Raw genomic sequence first — 20,673 nt, forward strand, 5'->3', positions numbered from 1 at the left:
TTTCCAACCATGAAGTGAGACTTAACATAACAAAAATACCAAAGAATGGAAAATATTTATTTTATTTATTGATTCAACATAATAGAACGGTTACTACTTGTTCACTAGACTACTACATGCAAATTATAGTTGACGCATAGGCCATGATAGGCTTATTATAAGCTTGCAAGCAAATATAATAATAAAATCAAGAACAAGACACAAAACTCATTTCAATGAATCCTAGGGGTGTTTATATATCAAATTTGAGCAGGTGTGATCCACGTCAACCACAAGTTATCCAAACACTCGATGTACTGTTAAATATGTAGCTCAACATAAATTTAACGGTGAAGCTCCATAAATTAATGAAATTTGTAGCAATTCTAGCTGGAGTTGCCTCTAAATCTCATTGTTCCTCATGATGTGTTAGGTTTGATGCTACAAGTAATGAAAAGGCTCCACAAACTGTTCCTAGTAAACTCTACGCTATCTCCCTTGCCTGAGGATCTTTTGAGATTCAGATTTATAAAATCTTGTCAAAATATCCAAAAGCTTGAACATGTTTGATGTGTTCCAGTTGATGTAATAAACAGAAATACATTAAGGTACTCTAAGATGCTCCTGCATCACTAATAAATCCCAAAATAAGACAACATGCACATTCAACTTAACTACAATATTCTTTACTCCCTTAAGTTCCTAGATTTCTCTGAAATCAAAGTATTTATAATTCAATTATCCAATCCACCAATACTTTTGGAATTAAGCTTCTTATGTAGCTTTGAAGATCAAATTGTAGTCATGGAGCATGATTATAATTTTAATCAAGCACACCACCGACCATCATCATTTAAGAGCTAAGCACATTCCAACTTATTATTACATTTACTATTTATTTATCTTGTTATTTACTTGTTGAGCCAATCTTCACCATAGATTTTAATGTATTTTTTATTGATGAGTCTATCTTCTTTTATATCTATTATACTTGTTAATATAAGTATAGATCTACAACTAGTTTGATGAAATGGATATTTTAATAAAAGACCTTAAGAAGCTAGTAATCATGAGAAAAACTCCTACACCAAAATGATGCTACTTCTAGATAAATTATATACTTAGAGATAAGAAGAACAACCATCACACTTTTGTAAAAATCCAAAAACTAAAAGAAATCTTCTAATCATAAGTTAAGAAAAAGTTAATATAGAATTATTATAACATTAAATATTTATTAAAGAAATTTTAATATCTTTTAAGTTATTCTATTTAAATTCTTTAATAGTTACATATTTAGTGTTTATTTATATATTTTTAAAATATAATGAGAATGAAAATATTTCGAGAATCCATGGTAATGCATATTGAACCATTAAGAATGCTAACTAATTAAACAATTCAAGGGAAGGTTATTTATAATGTATAAATTATAAATATCACTTTAAATGGATTAACCTTTTTAAAATAATCTCCACTCTCATCTTTTGATTCCTAAAGAAAATATATTACATTCTTTATGAATTATAAATTAGTTGCAAAAGAATAATAAATATCCAATTAAAACTATTTTAAGTGATAAAATCAATGTATGATATAAATAATATGTTTTTAAAAGGAAATTATGTGATACCTTCATTTTCAGAGATCTGATATATTCTAGTGAAATTTTATCCTGCAAAATTATATAATAGTTCTCTATAAGATAATGTAAATTTAATTGAATAAATATAGAATACTATAAGTTGGTTTAACTTTTTTTTTTTTTAAAAAAACAATATTCAAAAAAATAGATTCAAGATACAACTTCAAGGTTATCTTCTAACTTTGATAATAGTAAATGTATTTCAAAAAATATAATCAAGAAAAATAATAAAATTTAAAACAAATTTTAAAGCTATTATAAGTTACCTTTCTTGAGTGTATCTTCCTAGCACTCAAACTCATTTTCTTCTCAATACATTTCAGCTCCTTAAAATTTAACAGATCCAAATCTTCACCATTCATATGCCTATCATACAAAAAACATTTCTTATGGATAAAATAGATTAAATTTAATAAAATTCATAATCTATAAAACAACTATTAAAATGTCATAACATATTTAAAATTTCTTACTTGTACATTTTTTCTAAATGTGTCAACCTTTCCTCCAAGTTCTCCATTTCCAAACCTAGTACCTATTGAAACATGGAGTTAGTCATAAACTAGTAACAAATATTTTATGTGTTTTACATTAATTTACACATAAAGATAATTATATTAGTGTACTCATTTCTAAAGGGTGAAAAAGTATACATGACTTAAAATGAATATTTAAAAAAAAAAAAATTAAATAAAATTTTATATTTTATGCTTTCTGTTTAACATTATGTAGAAAGTCTTAAATTTAAGAATTTTTATAGAATTTAAAACCCAAGCAAAATACTTGTAAATTTGGAAAGCGGTTTATGGTTTGCAATTTAGAGTAACTACTTATATCATCCATCAAGAACTAGATAAGGCTCTAACTACAAATGAATCTCCATAATTTTTTTTAAGTTAAAAAATTTTCATACTTGGATCATATCAATAGTAGGGGAAAGGAACCCCCCATACTTGCTGATTTAATGTCCAACTTTTGTACAACATTGCACTAATAGTTGTATGATAAGTACCAATAATAGAATGAAATATACCATTTATTGTGAAAAGTAACCAATCATGTGATGCCACCTTAGCTGCACAAGCATTGGGGCCCTTTTGCAAACCTATTAGTCTCACTTTTTTTTGGGTTGTTTTGGACACTTTGGCAAAAAGCATGTGGATGTGGAATCATATTTGATGATGTGACCCTGAAACCTTAGTTATAAGAAGGAGACTTGCCAAGTAAGCTGCTGTAAAAAATTCAGAGTGATTTGAAATTTTCACGTAAGATTTTGAGAAGCGTGAAGTTATGGTGCACAACCACTGGGTCCTCTCCCCTATTACAAACCTATAAAAGAATCCAACACATTGAGTATTTGATGAGCCTATTAAGGTAACCAACTCATGCCTCACACTTTCCATTTATTTTATTTCATATCCTCTTTTTGTAAATATGGTGTTGGAGGAGAAGGTAATTGGGCATCATTAATGCAAATGTGGGACCCCACTCAAATTAAGGGCTAGAAGTTGAAAGATGTACGGAATAGGTTTTGCATTTATGCCAAGGGATTTTAATACTCTGTCACCACTCATAAATTTTTAAATATTATATTAAGACGTAGCTGTCATCAAATTTGTGTTTGCATAAAACATGTGCACAAGTTATTTTTTAATTGATCCATGGGTCACATTCAATAATTTTCTTATTATTTTTTGCTCTATTTGATCACAAGGAAGAGTTCAAAGATGACCTTATTTAGAAATATGCACATCTGACTAACATTAAGAAGATTGTGCCTTAAGCCCTTAACATATAGAATATCCTCTATCTTGGTTTTCCCATAAATGGATATTGTCCCTTTGTCTCAGCCTTGAGCAAATTCTACACCACCGAAAATAACTGATCCACCATTTTTCTTTTCAAAATTGATGACTTTTCTTCTATCCCCTGTCATGTGGCTTGTGCAACCATTGTCAATCAACCATGCATTCTGCTCTTCTTTTTCATGTAGATCATACCACACAATTAATTATCTTCAATTACTCTTATTACACTACAAGAAATTGGTTTCCTCATCATCATCAACTTCCACAACCATGAATAGGGCCTCTTCATTAGAATCATCACAGTCCTCATCTTCAGATGAGTGTCTACTCTCTTTTAAGTAAAACTTTCACTTAGGCTTATCTCCACTATCTCTATCATCTATTATCTTATTTATATCATCTCTTCTTCTATTTTTTTCTCTAAAAGGACATCTATACTGGCAAAAAGACCAATCGTACCACAATTGAAACATATAAGAGGTAACTTACCTTTGTATTTATGAGTGCCCTTTTGTAGTCTTCTCGCAAAGTTTGCTTCTGCGTCATCTAGGTCAGCATCATCTTCAACTTTCTTACTTGCTTTAGATAAAAATTTCTTCTTTGGTTTATCTAATTCAATCTCTCTCATCTCAAATACAGTAAGGGCTGCATAGAGTTGATCCATAATATAAGTATTTAAATATCTACTTTCCTTAATAGCAGACATCTTAGCAACAAAAGAACTAGGAAGAGTCCTAAGTACCTTCCTCACAATTTCATCCTCCTTCATGTCTCCACCAACACATCTAATTCTAGAAACTACTTCAGTGACTTGATGCATGTAGCTATCAATACTTTCATCTTCTGACACTCTTAAACTTTGAAATTTGCCTTTGAGATTTTGCAACTTGACTTGCTTTATCTTCTTGTCTCCTTCATAAATACGGTTAAGCTTGTCACAAAGATCCTTGATGGATTTACAGTCTATTACCTTCAAGAGTTCATTAATAGATAGTCCACTAATGATTGCATTCCTTATTTTTCCGTTGTTCACATATGCCCAAATGTCATCCAAAGTAGTAAGAGTAGAGGGAGAGGTGTAACCTTCTACAATAAAGTTCCAAATCCCAAAATTCATAGAGTAAGATGTGATTCCAACCTCATCTTCCAAAAAGAGTAATTTGAGATATCAAACTTAAGGATCCTATAAGATTTGTCTTGTGCCATCTTGAATCTTTCTCAAGTGTTTAAGCTTCTTCTAGAGGAACTTGTCTCGGATACCAGTTGTTCAACACACTTTTTGGTTGAGAGGGGGGTGAACCAATCTAGACCTTAAAATATTAAATCTTAAACTTTATCTTATCAGAACATAATAAACATATCTTTTACTTCATCAGAAAAATAAAGAATAAAGTAAAGAAACATAATGCACAAGAGAACTCCACATTCACGTGAAAAACCCAATGAGGGAAAAACCACAGTAAGAATCAACTCACAATATATAAAATGATTACAATTTTGTTTTAGGCTCACTGCAATGGAAGCACACTACCACCTAAAGACTTGCAAGCTGAGATGATCTATCCTAGGGCAAGATAGAATTTATCACAACATCTGAATCAATGGGATAAAGTTTTCTCCAAAATGAATCTTCACTTGAACTACTATCACAAGTAGCCAACTCCAACAAAAATTGCTACCACACTGTCACTGTCTTTACATCATACAATTCTGCAACTGATATGATCATGAAAGCACATTCGCACATATTCTAATTTATTTGCTCACAACAACTGCACTTAACAACTCCAAAATGATCTACTTGGAGGAGATTTGAGTGAGATAGGAGCAATTTGGTGAGTTTATGTGTTGCTGGTTATGCATGTCCAGCATGTTGTTTTTTGGTGTTGAGTTAGTTTGATAATAATTATCTCATGTGTTCAGCATTATACTTCTACACCATATTTTCATGGAGAACCCTACAAGGGAAAACCCACGGTGAGAGTCACACTCGCAATATAATAAAGTTGATTATAAGGTTTTAGGCTCATTATCAAGGAGCAATATTAACCTAATGGACTTGCAATGCTAAGGCGCACAACCTTAGGGCAAGATATAAAGAGACTTGCATAACTGATATGTACTATCTCGGGGCAAGATATACAAGTATAACGACAAACTCACTATCCACCAAAAGACAAGAAAAATAGTTGAAACTGAAATGAGTAAGATCTCCTGATCATGAAATTGACCTTAAACCTTGGTATCAAGCGAACAATATCATGGTAAGCACATCTAATCATAAATACCATCTTTGATCACTATCACTCTAAAGATTTTACTATCAAGGCACTTCTTAACTAACTTTTGCACATCACCAACACAAAATCTCCTTGAATATTATTCTCATGTATTACACAATGATTCATGCTCATTCCTTTACTCAACACATACAACCATACATTCTTATATACAAATTTCTTTATCAAAACCCTCAATTAGGCCAGCCAAGACATAATAAGCCATATTAAAAAATTTAGATCATCCGAACATAAAATAATTACACCGGTCCTCTCTAGGAAATAAAGAAGGCCCAAACACATCATAATACATTTATTCAAGTAGATTCTAGTGAACCACACACGCTACCACAATCTACAAGATTGGCACCAAGTGAAACATGTAGAAAGATATTGAAACACATCAATTGGTCAACCCAAAAACATCTTCCAATGCAAATTACTAAGTGTGGATCACCACATGCCATGGTGAAATCCATATCAACAATATAACTCATCCTCTAAAGTATATCCAGACCAAAAGAGCATTATCCAAACAAGATAGATCAATTGAATAAATGAGACTCAACACAATAGAGTATGCTGAGAACATACCAACATTACTAAATTATGGATCAAAGCCAACACTTGAAAGTTGAACTAGAATACTACACAAACCAAATAAACATGTCCTCCAAATCACATCCCTTGGATCTGCATATCCATAAGCCACCAAATAATTTCAAGATCAATTTGACAGATAGCCTTACTATCAAAAAACAATAACAATTGAACTCATCATATGGGCAATCAGAGGACCTAGACAACTGCTAGTACACCATTCACAAAACATAAACATTATATCCAAATCCAGACATCATGATCTTCATAATCTAGAAGAATGCAAATCATTCTTCCCTTGGAACAATAAATACTCTTTCCTGCATATTAAGACTTCATGTATTGTAACCTTTCCGAACCAACTTATGTATGCAAAACATCAATACTAGGCAACATCTAAACATCTAATCATGGATATTTACTAAACGCTTACAATCAAAGACAAACATCAACCATATAAGACCAATATCTGTGATAACACAATATATCAACAACCATCATCTTCAGTTTTCCATAAATCTCTATCATAACTGAATACTTGATACATATTCTACACAAACCAATTGTGACAACCAGACAAGGTGCCAATTTTTTCACACAGAATATAAGTACTCTTACCTATATATTAACGCTTACTCAGCATAACTATCAAACAATATACAACTTCCCATCTCCATATAAAAAAATCCACAACTGTAGATATTTGGAAAGCCACACACATAAACAACAACACAACCATCAAACAAAGCATCAACATCTAAACCCATTATTAGAAACATTTGCACTAGTATTTCCAAAGCATATAGTATGATTGGTCATCAACTAAGCACCTGGAAAATAATCAACAACTAAATAATCAACCATCAACTACAACACATAAACTTAACATCATCAGACCGTCAACTAATCACCATCCAAATCATCAACTCATCAACTTAAACACATAAATTGAACATCATAAGACCATCAACTAAACACTAGGAAAATCATCAACTGAACTTTAGATAAATCATCACAAACACTAGTCAGGTAGGCCATATTTAGCATATGTGTAAGTGATAAACTACATCAATTGATTATGACAAATTCCATACAAGTCTGATATTAATGACAACACAATAGAGCATTATTCAAGTTTCCAACACTCTCTATGCAAAAGAAGGACCAAATGCTTGGGCGATTGATAGTGGGTCTTCTAATCACATGACTGATGATAGAAGAAAGTTCATTAATCTTGAAAAGTGGAATGGGGAATCAGTTAAGTTTGGTGTCAAAGAGTTTTCTCATATTTGTGGCAAAGGAAACACAACCATTGATAGAAGTAACAAGGCAGAAGATGTTCTCTATTTTAAGGTATTGAGACATAATCTTCATAGTATTAGTTAGATGTGCAACAAAGGATACAAACTTAAATTTGATGAGATATGCTATAAAATCAAAAAGTGTAGCTCAGGAAGATTGATTGCAGAAGGAACAAGGATTGGTGGAAATATTTATCTAAAGGAAGCTAAAGGAGGAAGTTTTCTAATGGCTCGAGGTAGTGAATGTCAACTTCTGTACAAGAGGATGGGACAGATGAATTTTGATAAAATGGTGAAGATCAGCTCTACACAAGAAGTAAGAGATATGTCAAAGATTATCAAGCCTACAAATACATTATGCAAGGAATGTCAGATGGAAAAGTAGACAAAGGCAAGATTCAAGAGAAAATAGAATTCTAGTAAAAAAACCCTTCAAGCTGATACAAATTGATCTATGGGGATCAACCAGGACAAGAGGACTAAATGGTGAAATGTATTTATGGGACTTGTTGATGATTACTCTATAATAACATTGGTTACTTTTATAAGAAGAAAATAAAAGCCCTATATAAGATTAAAGCTTTCAAGTCTATGGTTGAGAATGAGATAGATGCAAAGATCAAATGCTTAAGGTATAATACAGGAAGCAAATTTACATCAAATGAGTTTAATAAGTTTTATGAAAATTATGGTATTAGGAGATATTTGCCTGCTCCTAGGATCCCTTAGTAGAATGGGATAGTCTGCCTACTCCTAGGACCCCTCAGTAGAATGGGGTAGTAGAAAGGAAAAATATAATTGTTAGAGAGATTCCTAGGATAAGGTTAAAGGATGCCAATTTACTTGATGTGTATTAGAAACAAGTTGTCGATACTATTATCTATATTCTTAACAGAGGGCAGGTAAGGATAAAAAATTATAAGACCCCTTATAAGCTATGGCATGAAAGAACTACTACTATCAAGTATTTAAGAATTCTTGGAAGCAAATGTTAGACTACAAGAGATGATGAAGATCTTGGAAAGTTTTATTCAATAACTGATGAAGGAAACTTCCTTGGTTACTCAACAAGAAGCAAGAGCTACAAATGTTACAAGAGAATCAGGAATATAGTTGAAAGCACAAATGTTAGAGTTGATGAAAACTAAAATCAAACCATAGAAGAACTTGAGGATTGCAGATCAAAAGCTGCTCCCTACATGGTAGAAGAACAAATTAGAGCAAGCTAATGTTTGTTTTTTATCAAAGATGGATTCTAAAAACTTTTTCTGATGCTATTAAGAATGGAGGATGGTTGAAAGCAATGAAAGAAGAGCTTCACTAGATTGAGTAATATCATACATGAGAACTAGTCCCTAGACAAGCAAATAAAAATGTTATAGGAACAAAGTGGGTGTTCCTGAATAAACTGAATGAAGAAGGAGAATTAGGAACAAAGCCAGATTGTTTTGTAAAGGATATTCTCAAGTACAAGGAAATAAATTTGAGGAGACTTTTTCTCTGCTGGCTAGAATGGAAGTAACTAGGATTTTTCTTACATCTACAACTCGCAAGAACTTTAAGGTGTACCAAACGGATGTCAAATTAGCATTCTTGAAAGAAGATTTAAAATAAGTGTACATAGACCATTCTGATGGTTTTTAGTTGGCAGAAGATCTGAACATGGTCTGCAGACTAAAACATACATTCTATGGACTCAAGAAAGCCTCTAGGGGTTGGTATGCAAGGTTCATTGTGCTAGGTCCCAGAGACAACTGAGAGGAGGGGGGTGAATCAGTTGTCAAATATATTCAAACCAAAAACAACTTAACCAACTTAATGCTTAATACCGATAAACCAGTTACGTATGCTGGTACACAGTTTTAACAATTAATTGCTACACCGGTAAAGATTAATGCATGAAACATAAATACAAAGTCATCCACAACACATAACACTAATATTTGTACGTGGAAACCCTGTAAGGGGAAAAACCACGGCGGGAAACCTTACCCACAATCAGATGATACTACTGCAGATAGTAAGTGTACATAAATGGGGTCTGCACATGCAAAAAGGCCAACAGCCTAGAGCTCACTGCTCAATCACAAAATGGGAGTCACACTAACTACAGTTGGACGGTTAAATCCAATAAGAATGTACTGCACAAAATAGCATCTTCATATGCTGGATTCGATACCGGTGTAATGCTGATATGCTTTCACAAAAACCTAGCTTCACCTTCAAATGATGTCTGCATGTATTGCACTGCTTAATCTCGCATATACCTTCACACAATTCTTTTACGCATTCCACACTTGATCTTACAAATAAGATCTTACATTTATACCATAACCTAAGACCAATTTTAGTAGGTCGGCTCTCCAAGATATTACAATAAAAATATTTTACAAACAATATAATATCTGATGCAATAACCGATTGAACATGTCGACTTAATGCATTTACAACAATAATTAATCATCTCCATAGCGTGCCATGTTGATCTGGAAAAGATAAACCTGCCGGTGTAACCCTAGACCTATTTGCCGGTAAAGGCAAATATGTAAATATGAATATACCAATGATTTAACTCATTAAGATAAGATGTCCACACGATGTCTTTGATATTACCAAGTGTCTTCCATATCATTCCAAGTGCCGGTGATCATTATATCCTACCGGTGAACCATATACCAGTAACTGTGCAATAGTTACTTGCTTGCTGGTGAATACTGTTGGATCTCCAAAGTGCTAGTGTCTTAGTAGGTGTTGACATCAATCACAAAACCATACCAAAATACCAACAATCTCCCCCTTTGGCATTGATGGCAACACAAGATGGAAAAACCATCAAAGTGCCAAAACAGAAATGCCAAATACCAAAAACCAACAATCTCCAAAAAGATCATAACCAAAAATCAAAATACATACAGAGAGTAATAGTCTCTCCCAACCAACAATCTCTCCCCCTGGGAGCAACATGTGTTATCCAAAGTTTTTCAATACCAATCTCTCCTCAAAAGATAATGTGTTTTTCCATAGATATCTCTCCCCCTTTGACATCAAATGCCAAAGTTACAACAAAACTAAGTTCATATACAAAATACCAATCAATTCAATATACCAACTACTCCCCATGAGAAGTAGCTTCCTCATCAAAGACCGGAATAAAAGATTTGTCTGTTAATTTTGCTGGTTGATGACAATCATCAACTTCCTAAGTCTCTACCAGTGGTGGTATGACTCCAAGCTGATCTCTGATATATTCAAAAGTCTCCTTACGCAAAGGTTTTGTAAAAATATGTGCAAGTTGTTATTTAGTATTCACATAAACCAGTTTTATCTCCTTTTCTTCAACTTTTTCCCTTAGAAAATTCAGTTTGATAGAAACATGTTTTGTTTTAGAATTTAGTACTGGATTCTTAGATATATCAATTGCTGCAATGTTATCATAATATATAGTAATAGGTTCCTTGCATTTTACCTTTATGTCTTTCAACATTTGCTTAAGCCATAGTACCTATGTACAGTTAGTTGTTGCTGCAAAATATTCTGATTCTGTTGTTGATAAAGATGTACAACTCTATTTCTTACTCAACCAAGAAACTAGTCTGTTTCCAAGAAAAAATGCTCCGCTGGTGGTGCTTTTCCTATCATCCACATCTCCTGCCCAATTTGTATCTGTGTATGCACATAATTCAAAGTTTTCATCTCTAGGATACCATAATCCAATATTTATAGTGCCTTGTAAGTACCGGAAAATCCTTTTTACTATTGATTCATGATTTTCTCTAGGATTACTTTGAAATCTTGAAACAATACATACTGCATTCATAATATCAGGTCTGGTTTATGTCAAGTACAGTAAACCTCGTATCATAGATTTGTATCTAGTTGGATTAACAGGTGTAGATTCATCCATTTGAGATAATTTGTCATTTGTAGTCATAGGTGTGCTTACCGGTTTAGAGTTCTCCATCCCAAATTTATTTAGTAACTCTTTCAAGTATTTGGATTGACTCAACAATATACCTTTGTCAATCTGTGAAATCTGCAATCCTAAAAAGAATTTTATTTCTCCAATCATAGACATTTCAAATTCTTGCTGCATTTTAATAGAAAATTCTTTACATAATCCATCTTCTCCTCCAAGATTATATCATCAACAAATACTTCTATAAGCAAGATGTCATCATTAGTTATTTTGTAATATAAATTGATGTCTGCATTTCCTTTAGTAAAACCAATCTTCAAAAGATACTTATCCAATCTTGCATACCAAGCTCTTGGAGCTTGTTTTAATCCATACAAAGTTTTTCCTAACCTGCAAACCATATCATTGTCATTTGTCAAAGAAAATCCATCAGGTTGTTCAATATAGACTTCCTCTTCAAGATCTCTATTCAAAAATGCACATTTAATATACATTTGATACATTTTGTAGTTCTTGTGTGCTGCAAAACACAAGAATAATCTGAGTGCCTCAATTCTAGCTACCGGTGCAAAGGTTTCATTGTAATCAACTCCTTCTTTCTGAGAATATCCCTTACATACTACTCTTGCTTTATTTCTGACAACCATACCATCTTCATTAAGTTTGTTTCTAAATACCCATTTGGTTCCAATTACATTTTTATCTTTAGGCCAGGAAACTAATGTCCAAGTGTTATTTTTCTCAATTTGTTCTAATTCTTCTTCCATAGCTTTAATCCAAAATTTATCTTCACATGCCTCATTAATAGATGATGGTTCAATTTGAGAAATACGACATACCTCTTCATTTGCCAATCTTCCTCTTGTCATAACTCCTTTAAATTTGTTTCTAATTATCTGATCTTCAAAATGATTCAATCTTACATACTGGGGTGTCTTTGTTTGCTATTGTTCTTCAATTATTGTGGAATCCTCAGATGGTACCGTGGTAACTGGATCTTCATTCTGTACCGGTGGATTTAGTGTAGGTCCATTTGTCACAATTTTTATTGCCGGTTCAGAGTCTATATACCTTGTAGTTCCTCTGAATTGTTCATCAATTTTTACATTTGTACTCTCAACAATTTTCTACAATCTCTTGTTAAAACATCTATATGCCTTGCTCTTAGATGAATAACCAAGAAACATTCCTTTATCACTTCTAGGATCAAATTTGCCAATATACTCATCTCTTCTGATATAACATTTACTTCCAAAAATTCTGAAATACTTAAGAGTAGGAGTATTACCAAACCATAGTTCATGAGGGGTCTTACCGGTTTCACCTTTGATGTTAACTTTGTTGAATGTATAGACCGTTCTACTGACTACTTCTCTCCAATACACGTGGTAAATTTGCTTCTAATAACATACTTCTTGCTGCATCCAAGATAGTTCTGTTTTTCCTTTCAACAACTCCATTTTGCTGTGGTGTCTGAGGTGCTGATAGTTGTCTTATGATTCCATTCACTTCACAGAATGTATTAAAATCCTTAGATGTGAATTCTCCTCCTTGATCTGATCTTAAACATTTGATTTTCTTACCGGTTTCATTTTCAACCATTGCTTTGAACAGTTTGAACTTTCCAAGTGCTTCTGATTTTTCTCTGAGAAAAGTAACCCAACACATTCTAGAATAGTCATCAATTATTAGCATGAAATATCTATCACCTTGTAAGCTTTTAGTTCTAGCTAGACCACATAAATCAGTGTGAATTAAATCAAAAGCATTATTGGATTTTTCTAGTATACTTTTGAAACTAGCTGTAACTTGTTTTCCAATTTCACATTCTTTACACATTGTATTCTGAGGTTTGACAATTTTAGGTAAGTCTCTAACTGCCTTAGTAGTACTGATCTTTACCATGCAATCAAAGTTTACATGATAGAGTCTCTTATGCCATAACAAACTTTCATCTATATGTGCAATCAAGCATGTCTTTTCACTGTTATTCAAATGAAAGATATTACCTCTAGTCTGATTACCGGTTGCAATTTCTAAACCAGTTCTATTCATGATTTTGCATTTTCTATTTTTAAATTGTAACTGAAATCCTTTCTCAACTAATTGACCAACACTTAAAAGATTATGCTTTAATCCTTCAACATAGTAAACATTGTCAGTGTTATGCTTACCATCAAGAGATATTGTACCCTTACCTTTGATTGAACAAGCTTTGTCATCTCCAAATCTTACTAAACCTCCATTGTATTCTTGAAAGTTCAAGAATTTACCTTTGTCTCCTGTCATATGATGTGAGCATCCTGAGTCAATGATCCATTCATCCTTTACTTCAACTTTAGCTACTAGGGCTTGTTCTACCAGTTGAGCAGTAGGCGTCGGTTGATCTTCTCTTATAGCAACAAAAACTCATCCATTGTCTACTAGATCATCATCAGAATCATCAGTCACACCTTCATCAGCAATGTAACAAGATTTGTCTTTGTTCTTCTTAAATCTGTATCTCTGATATTCAGGATTAGGCTTGTATATTTTTCTAGCTTATTCTCTTAGTCTAGCATGTCTATCAGGGCATCTCGAAGCCATATGACCAATCTTATTGCAGTTAAAACATTTAAAGGGTGCTTTACCTTCATACTTACTTCCAACTGGACCTTTAGACATTTTCCTTGCAAACAGTGCTTCAAGTTCTTCAAGTTCTTCATTTTCTTTCCTGTTTTTTTCAAGTTCTCTTGCGTAAAAGGCTTTCCAATCAGATTTTTCAAATGATGGAGCAGATGATATTGATGCTTTAAAGGCTAAATCTGTCTTTATAGTAGCAACAGGACCAAATTCTTCAATTTCAAAAGCTGAAAGTTTCCCAATCAATGTATCCCTAGTAACTGATGTGTTAAGCATTGTTCTCAACTCATTTATAGCAGTAACCTTCATTTTATATGGCGGTGGCAATCCTCTTAAAACTTTTGAAACAATTTCATCCTCACTTAAGGTTCTTCCACAATATTTAATACCCAGAACAATTTCATTTACTCTTTCCATAAAAGAAGAAATCCTTTCATCTTCTTTCATTTTCAGATGTTCATACCCAACTCGGAAGCTTTCAAGTTTTGCAATTTTGACTATGGAATCTCCTCCATTCAGGGTTTCCAAATGATCCCAAATAGCTTTAGCAATAGACCTATCTGATAGTCCCATGATTTGTTGATCTGATAATGCGCTCAAAAGTATTTCTCTTGCTTTGCAATCATTTTCTTCATCTTTTGTCAAGTTAGCTCGACTGGGCTGACCTGGTACAGCAACAGTATAACCATTCTTTGTAACTTCCTAGATGTCTTTTCCAATGCAATTCAGATGTGTCTCCATTTTGATCTTCCATATGCCATAGTTGGTTCCATCAAGTTTAGGACTGTCCTTCCTGAAATAGTTAGTAGACATTGGATCTCCTCAAGCTGTTAAACTTCTACAAAAGAGGACTAGGCTCTAATACCAATTGTTAGGTCGCGAAGATAACTTAGAGGGGGGGGTGAATCAGTTGTCAAATAAATTCAAACCAAAAACAACTTAACCAACTTAATGCTTAATACCGGTAAACCAGTTAAGTATGTCGGTAGACAGTTTTAACAGTTAATTGCTATACCGGTAAAGATTAATGCATGAAACATAAACACAAAGTCATCCAGAACACATAACACCAATATTTGTACGTGGAAACCCTGTAAGGAGAAAAACCACGGTGGGAAACCTTACCCACAATCAGATGATACCACTGCAAATAGTAAGTGTACATAAATGGGGTCTGCACATGCAGAAAGGCCAACAGCCTAGAGCTCACTGCTCAATCACAAAATGGGAGTCACACTAACTACAGTTGGATGGTTAAATCCAATAAGAATGTACTACACAAAATAGCATCTTCATATGCTGGATTCGGTACCGGTGTAATGTTGATATGCTTTCACAAAAACCTAGCTTCACCTTCAAATGATGTCTGCGTGTATTGCAATAACTGATATTACAATAAAAACATTTTACAAACAATAAAAATATCCGATGCAATAACCGATTGAACATGTCAGCTTAATGCATTTACAACAATAATTAATCATCTCCATAGCGTGCCATGCTGATCTGGAAAAGATAAACCTGCCGGTGTAACCCTAGACCTATTTGCGGGTAAAAGCAAATATGTAAATATGAATATACCAATGATTTAATTCATTAAGATAAGATGTCCACACGATGTCTTCGATATTACCAAGTGTCTTCCATATCATTCCAAGTGTCGGTGATCATTATATCTTGCCGGTGAACCATATACCAATAACTGTGCAATAGTTACTTGCTTGCCAGTGAATGTTGTTGGATCTCCAAAGTGCTAGTGTTTTAGTAGGTGTTGACATCAATGACAAAACCATACCAAAATACCAACAGATCGGGTATTTACTTCAACAAGGTTTCAAGAGAGGTACCACAGATAACAATCTTTATTTAAGGTTGAGAAAGACAAGTTTTTGGTAGTTGTTAAGCATGTTGATGATATTATCTTTGGTGGAGATGATGGTGTATTTAAAAAATTTACAACAAAAATGTAGAACAAATTTGAAATTGCAATGGTTGGTGATTTGTCTTTCTTTCTTCAACTTCAAGTTTCTTATCTAGATGATGGTATCTTTGTTTCTCAATTTAAGTATATTAGCAAAATATTCAATAAATTTGGTATGAAAAATTCTAGACGAATGAGTACCCCCATGGCTACTGCTTATCATTTGAATAAGGATGACGAGCCTCTAGGAGTGGATCAAACTCTCTATAGATCTATGATTGGAGGATTACTATATTTGACTACTTCTAGACCTGATATCATGCATGCAGTATGTTTAGTTTCCAGATATCAAGCTAATTTTAAGAAAACTTATGAAAAAGGCTATTAAAAGAATATTCAAATACTTGAAATGAATTTTGGATTATGGTTTATTGTGTAGGAAGAAAAATGAATTCTCTTTGAAGGCTTATACTAATGTTGATTGGGTTGGTTGTGTGTGTTGAACACACAAATACACTGAGAAGAGGGTGTTGAATTAGTGTATACTTTAATACTTCTAAAATCACTTTTCAACACTCACAAGTAATTAACCATATAATGCAATGTGAAGATCAATAACAAAACACAACACCTAGATATACGTGGAAAATCCAATATGGGAAAAAACACAGTGATAAAATGCTGCTTGGAGCTACTGTCCAAATCTAGCCTCACAAATGTGCCAACTTATTACAATTGATTTGAAGGCACCAACCTTCAGGAGACACCGAACCCTAGACTCTCTGGACACCAATCCAAAGGAGCACCAACCCCTTTACAACATACAACACAACAATCTTGATGTAACAAACTTAATGCCAAGAAAATGAATCAAAATGAACCTCTATAGGTTTGCTCTGTCTATTCAAAAATTTGGTTCACACATTTTTAGTTCCACAAATCTCCTTCTCTGCTACTCAAATTGATACAACAATATTTGCTCTTACTCTATTCTGCTTCTCTACAATTCCTGAGTCTCTCTTCTCAACAAAAAATCATCAACATCTATATCAATTCACATTCTATTTGTATGCTTTGTATTCAAATCTATTAAGTCAACCAATGCCCAATTTGACGATACCTCATGAAAGATCATACAACAATTTGTTTGCACCATAATCATGCCGCATGATTTGTACATCTTTCTATGCTTGCAATAGGGATCATTCATTAAGTCGGTTTGCATTCTGTTCTTATCATCACAACATAGAAAATCCATCTCATTTTGAAACACATCATAGTTTGTCCAACTATATTTAGTAGATAGTTGTCAAAGTCCATTTGTGCAAGTTCCCAGAATGCCCTATTATCGCACCAAAACAAGTTCCTTTAGATTTTTAAATTTGGATTGTTGATCATCTTGGTTTGACCAAAAATTTGGTCATTGTTGCCACCGTGGCGGTTCCATGCGCCATATCTTTTTACAACTTCCACACTCCCTAGGTCTTCATTTGTATATCACACAGAAAAGACTCAAAAAATCTCTTGTTGACACACTCCTTCATATTTCTTTTAGCCTTCTAACTAAGCTCTCAAATTGTATTGGAGAGACATGGAAAGCTCTCTCTTCGATAGGTCATGTCTCATCGACATGTGTTCAACCTTAGTCAACACTTTGAATCCATATACTTTCACAACAGATTGAAGACATATCACAATATCAATGTGACTTAAGACAAGTCTCATCAAAATGGCATTGTCTTACCGATATCAACATCATGGATCCCACACAACTTGTCAATTACCATATCGGTGTGACAATATCACATCGAAGAGAGGAGTTTATATCTCTTATCGATACCACATCTCTCGTTGATGGCCCTTGTCAAAGCCATGATCGAAGAGACATGAGCATGTCACCTCGATGCCCACTTCCACAGTCGCATCGAAAAGACATTAACATCAAAGTGACTGTGATCAACTCACCCCTCAAAAGCATAGTGTCTTCTTGATGCCACTTGCCCAGGAAACACTCCAAATCAAGTGGCAAAACATGTGATCCCTATCTCACTTTACCAACTGTGTGTCGAGATCTATAAATAGTCGATAGCCTTGCTACACGATCCATGTCGGATATAATTAAAACATAACTTTGTCCATTCAACATGCACCTTGCTTGAATACATATTGCATTGTTGACACTTCCCAAGAGTAAACCTTTTCACATAAATGACAAGATTATTAGACTGAAATCAACAATGTGGATGATAGAAGAAGTATCAGTGGAAGTGCATTTTCCTTGGGAGACAAACTAGTTTCCTATTTCAGTAAGAAACAAGATTAAGTATCTCTCAATAGCATAGGTTGAGTATAATGTTGTAGCAATCTACTGCACTCAGGTGATGAGGATGAAGAAAATACTAAAAGTTATTAAGGTGATATGGATGAAGAAAATACTAAAAGTTATTAAGGTGTGCCTTATGAGCCCATTCCTATTATGTGTGATAAATACAAGTGCTTTAAACATTTCAAAGAATCTGGTCATGCATTCAAGAACTAAACATAATTCTATTTGGTATCATTTCGTTAGAGAGAAAGTTGTAGAGAAGGAAGTCAAAGTGGAGTATTTACCCACTAAGGATCAGATTGTAGATATCTTCGCTAAGGCACTTTTAAAGGATGCTTTTGAGTGTCTTAGATAGAAGTTATGAGTTACTGCCTCGCCTTTTTCTAACTAGTGTATCTATCTAGGTGGCAAAATTTCAAGGCATATCCTTTGTCTCTTTGATTGATGTAGTTGTTGCTCTTAGGGGGAGTAGGTAGTAGGTTAGTTACTATCCAATGGGAAGAATTTAGAAATATGAAAAGAGAAAAAATGCTAAATTAGAAAGAGGGGGATAGTTCAAAAGAATGTAACTGCAGAAACAAGTGAAGACATGCACCCTTTATCCTTGATGTCAAAGGGGGATAGATCTAGGATGAGCAATATAGGAAGAGATACTCTTGAATATTGATTGTTTTTTTCAAAAGGGGATAGATGTTGGATAGTACTATATTGGAGAGATAATATTTAAAGGGGAGAGAATGCAGATATGGAAGGAGAAAACATTAAATTATGTAACCATTTCTAAGTGTTTCCATCAATGACAAAGGAAAACATTATTGGCAATATTTGTTGTCATTGATGTCAACTTGATGTCAACTTGATGTCTGATAATATGTGGTGTCTTTGATTGTTGGCAGTTGTTGTATTGTCATTGATAACATATCTAGTATGATAGAGAAATTGATGGAAGTTGTTGGTTACTATTGTTTTGTGTTGTGGACATCCACCTTCATTGTGTCTAATGTCTAGACTCAGTTTGGTAACTAATGTCTATGCAATAATGTATTGAAACGTGATGATAATATCTTTAAGATGAGGATTACATGCATTGAGATGCATTAAGATAAGGAAAAGCAGCATGGCGATAGATGGAAATGTTTGTGTTGACCTTGTGTATGCTACAGAATGGTTGTTATATCTCTTGGTTGTTCCTGAGTGAAAAGATGATGTTCCCGAGATATTTTGGTTCTTGTAAGTTTGATGGAGTAAGTTGTTCTACGAAAGTATGCTAAAGAAAGTTTGGAAGAATGCTCTGTATTCCTTAGCATTTGATGATACGGTCTTGCATATTTGGACATGATGTCGATGCTCTATGGATATTGCACTCCCATCTTTTTAGATCCTTGATGTTGCAGCTAATATGGTTAGTGATTGTAGTGTGCTAAGAGTTTGGCTACCAGTCAACATTGGTCGATAAAATCATATGCATTTCTTCACATTGATGTTTCAAGTGTTGCATCTTGGAGGATATGTTTATAATTTTTTCTCTATGTCTCAGTTCAAGTTCAAGGTGCATTTGATGTCTGCAAGAGTTGGTAATCGAGTTTATTCATGATTGTTTCATTTGGCCCTCTAGAATGAAGTGTCTTGTATTAGTTGTGTTGGGCCAGTATGTTTTTGATGTGAGTGGGAAATAAATATTCGGAAATGTTCTTTAATGTTCAAGGAACGCCTATGCATTCTTTTTCTTGATGCTAGAAGATCTGTTTGTCGCTACATTGTGTTGGTCTTTGTGTTTCAAGGTTTTCGCTAACAAAATTTGTTCTCTTTCTTGCAGTGTATGCTTGGGTGCCTTTGCTTGCATTGAAGGTTGTGTTACTCTGTATTTGGGTCTTACATTGGTGCACGAATATCTACATTAGGTTTATTGATATGGAAGATACATTCTTAGAGCCAACCAGTTATGTGCTACATGGTTTATCTATGCGTAACCTTGTTGTCGACTTTGAGGATGTATATTAGCATGTGTTATGTTTGGAATCACCTAGAAATATTTGTTATGATATTTTAGGTCCTTTCTATCTCCTAGATTAGACCACTTTCATCATAATTATGTTTTGGTGGCAGACTTGTTAGGAATTATGCTTGTCCCCTATTTTCGCTAACCTAATTGATATTTATGATGAAGAGGATGGTATATATAGAAGATCAATTTTGTATGAATGAAGCCATATATGTGTGAATCAGTTTGTGTGCTACGCTTACATAAATACGTCACTTGTAGAGTTAGTAATATG

General features: G+C 33.6%; 1 protein-coding gene across 2 annotated transcripts in view; it reads right to left on the bottom strand.

Annotated features, from left to right (window-relative positions):
* Positions 1–1,608: 1,608 nt before the first annotated feature.
* LOC131876373 (agamous-like MADS-box protein AGL8 homolog) overlaps positions 1,609–20,673 on the bottom strand; it is a 103,403-nt gene continuing 84,338 nt past the window's right edge. The window contains exons 3-5 of one of the 2 annotated variants that reach the window (XR_009372680.1): positions 2,098–2,159; positions 1,891–1,990; positions 1,609–1,654 (exon numbers count right to left, since the gene is read on the bottom strand). Coding sequence is in view for 1 of the 2 variants with exons in the window: in XM_059221573.1 (XP_059077556.1) it covers positions 1,976–1,990; positions 2,098–2,159 (77 nt within the window). In the remaining variant the exon portion in view is untranslated. Of the gene's footprint in view, positions 1,655–1,889; positions 1,991–2,097; positions 2,160–20,673 lie in introns of those variants that run through there. The other variant, XM_059221573.1, reaches the window with a different exon arrangement.

Source organism: Cryptomeria japonica, chromosome 5, assembly GCF_030272615.1.
Source record: "Cryptomeria japonica chromosome 5, Sugi_1.0, whole genome shotgun sequence".
NCBI lineage: Eukaryota > Viridiplantae > Streptophyta > Pinopsida > Cupressales > Cupressaceae > Cryptomeria > Cryptomeria japonica.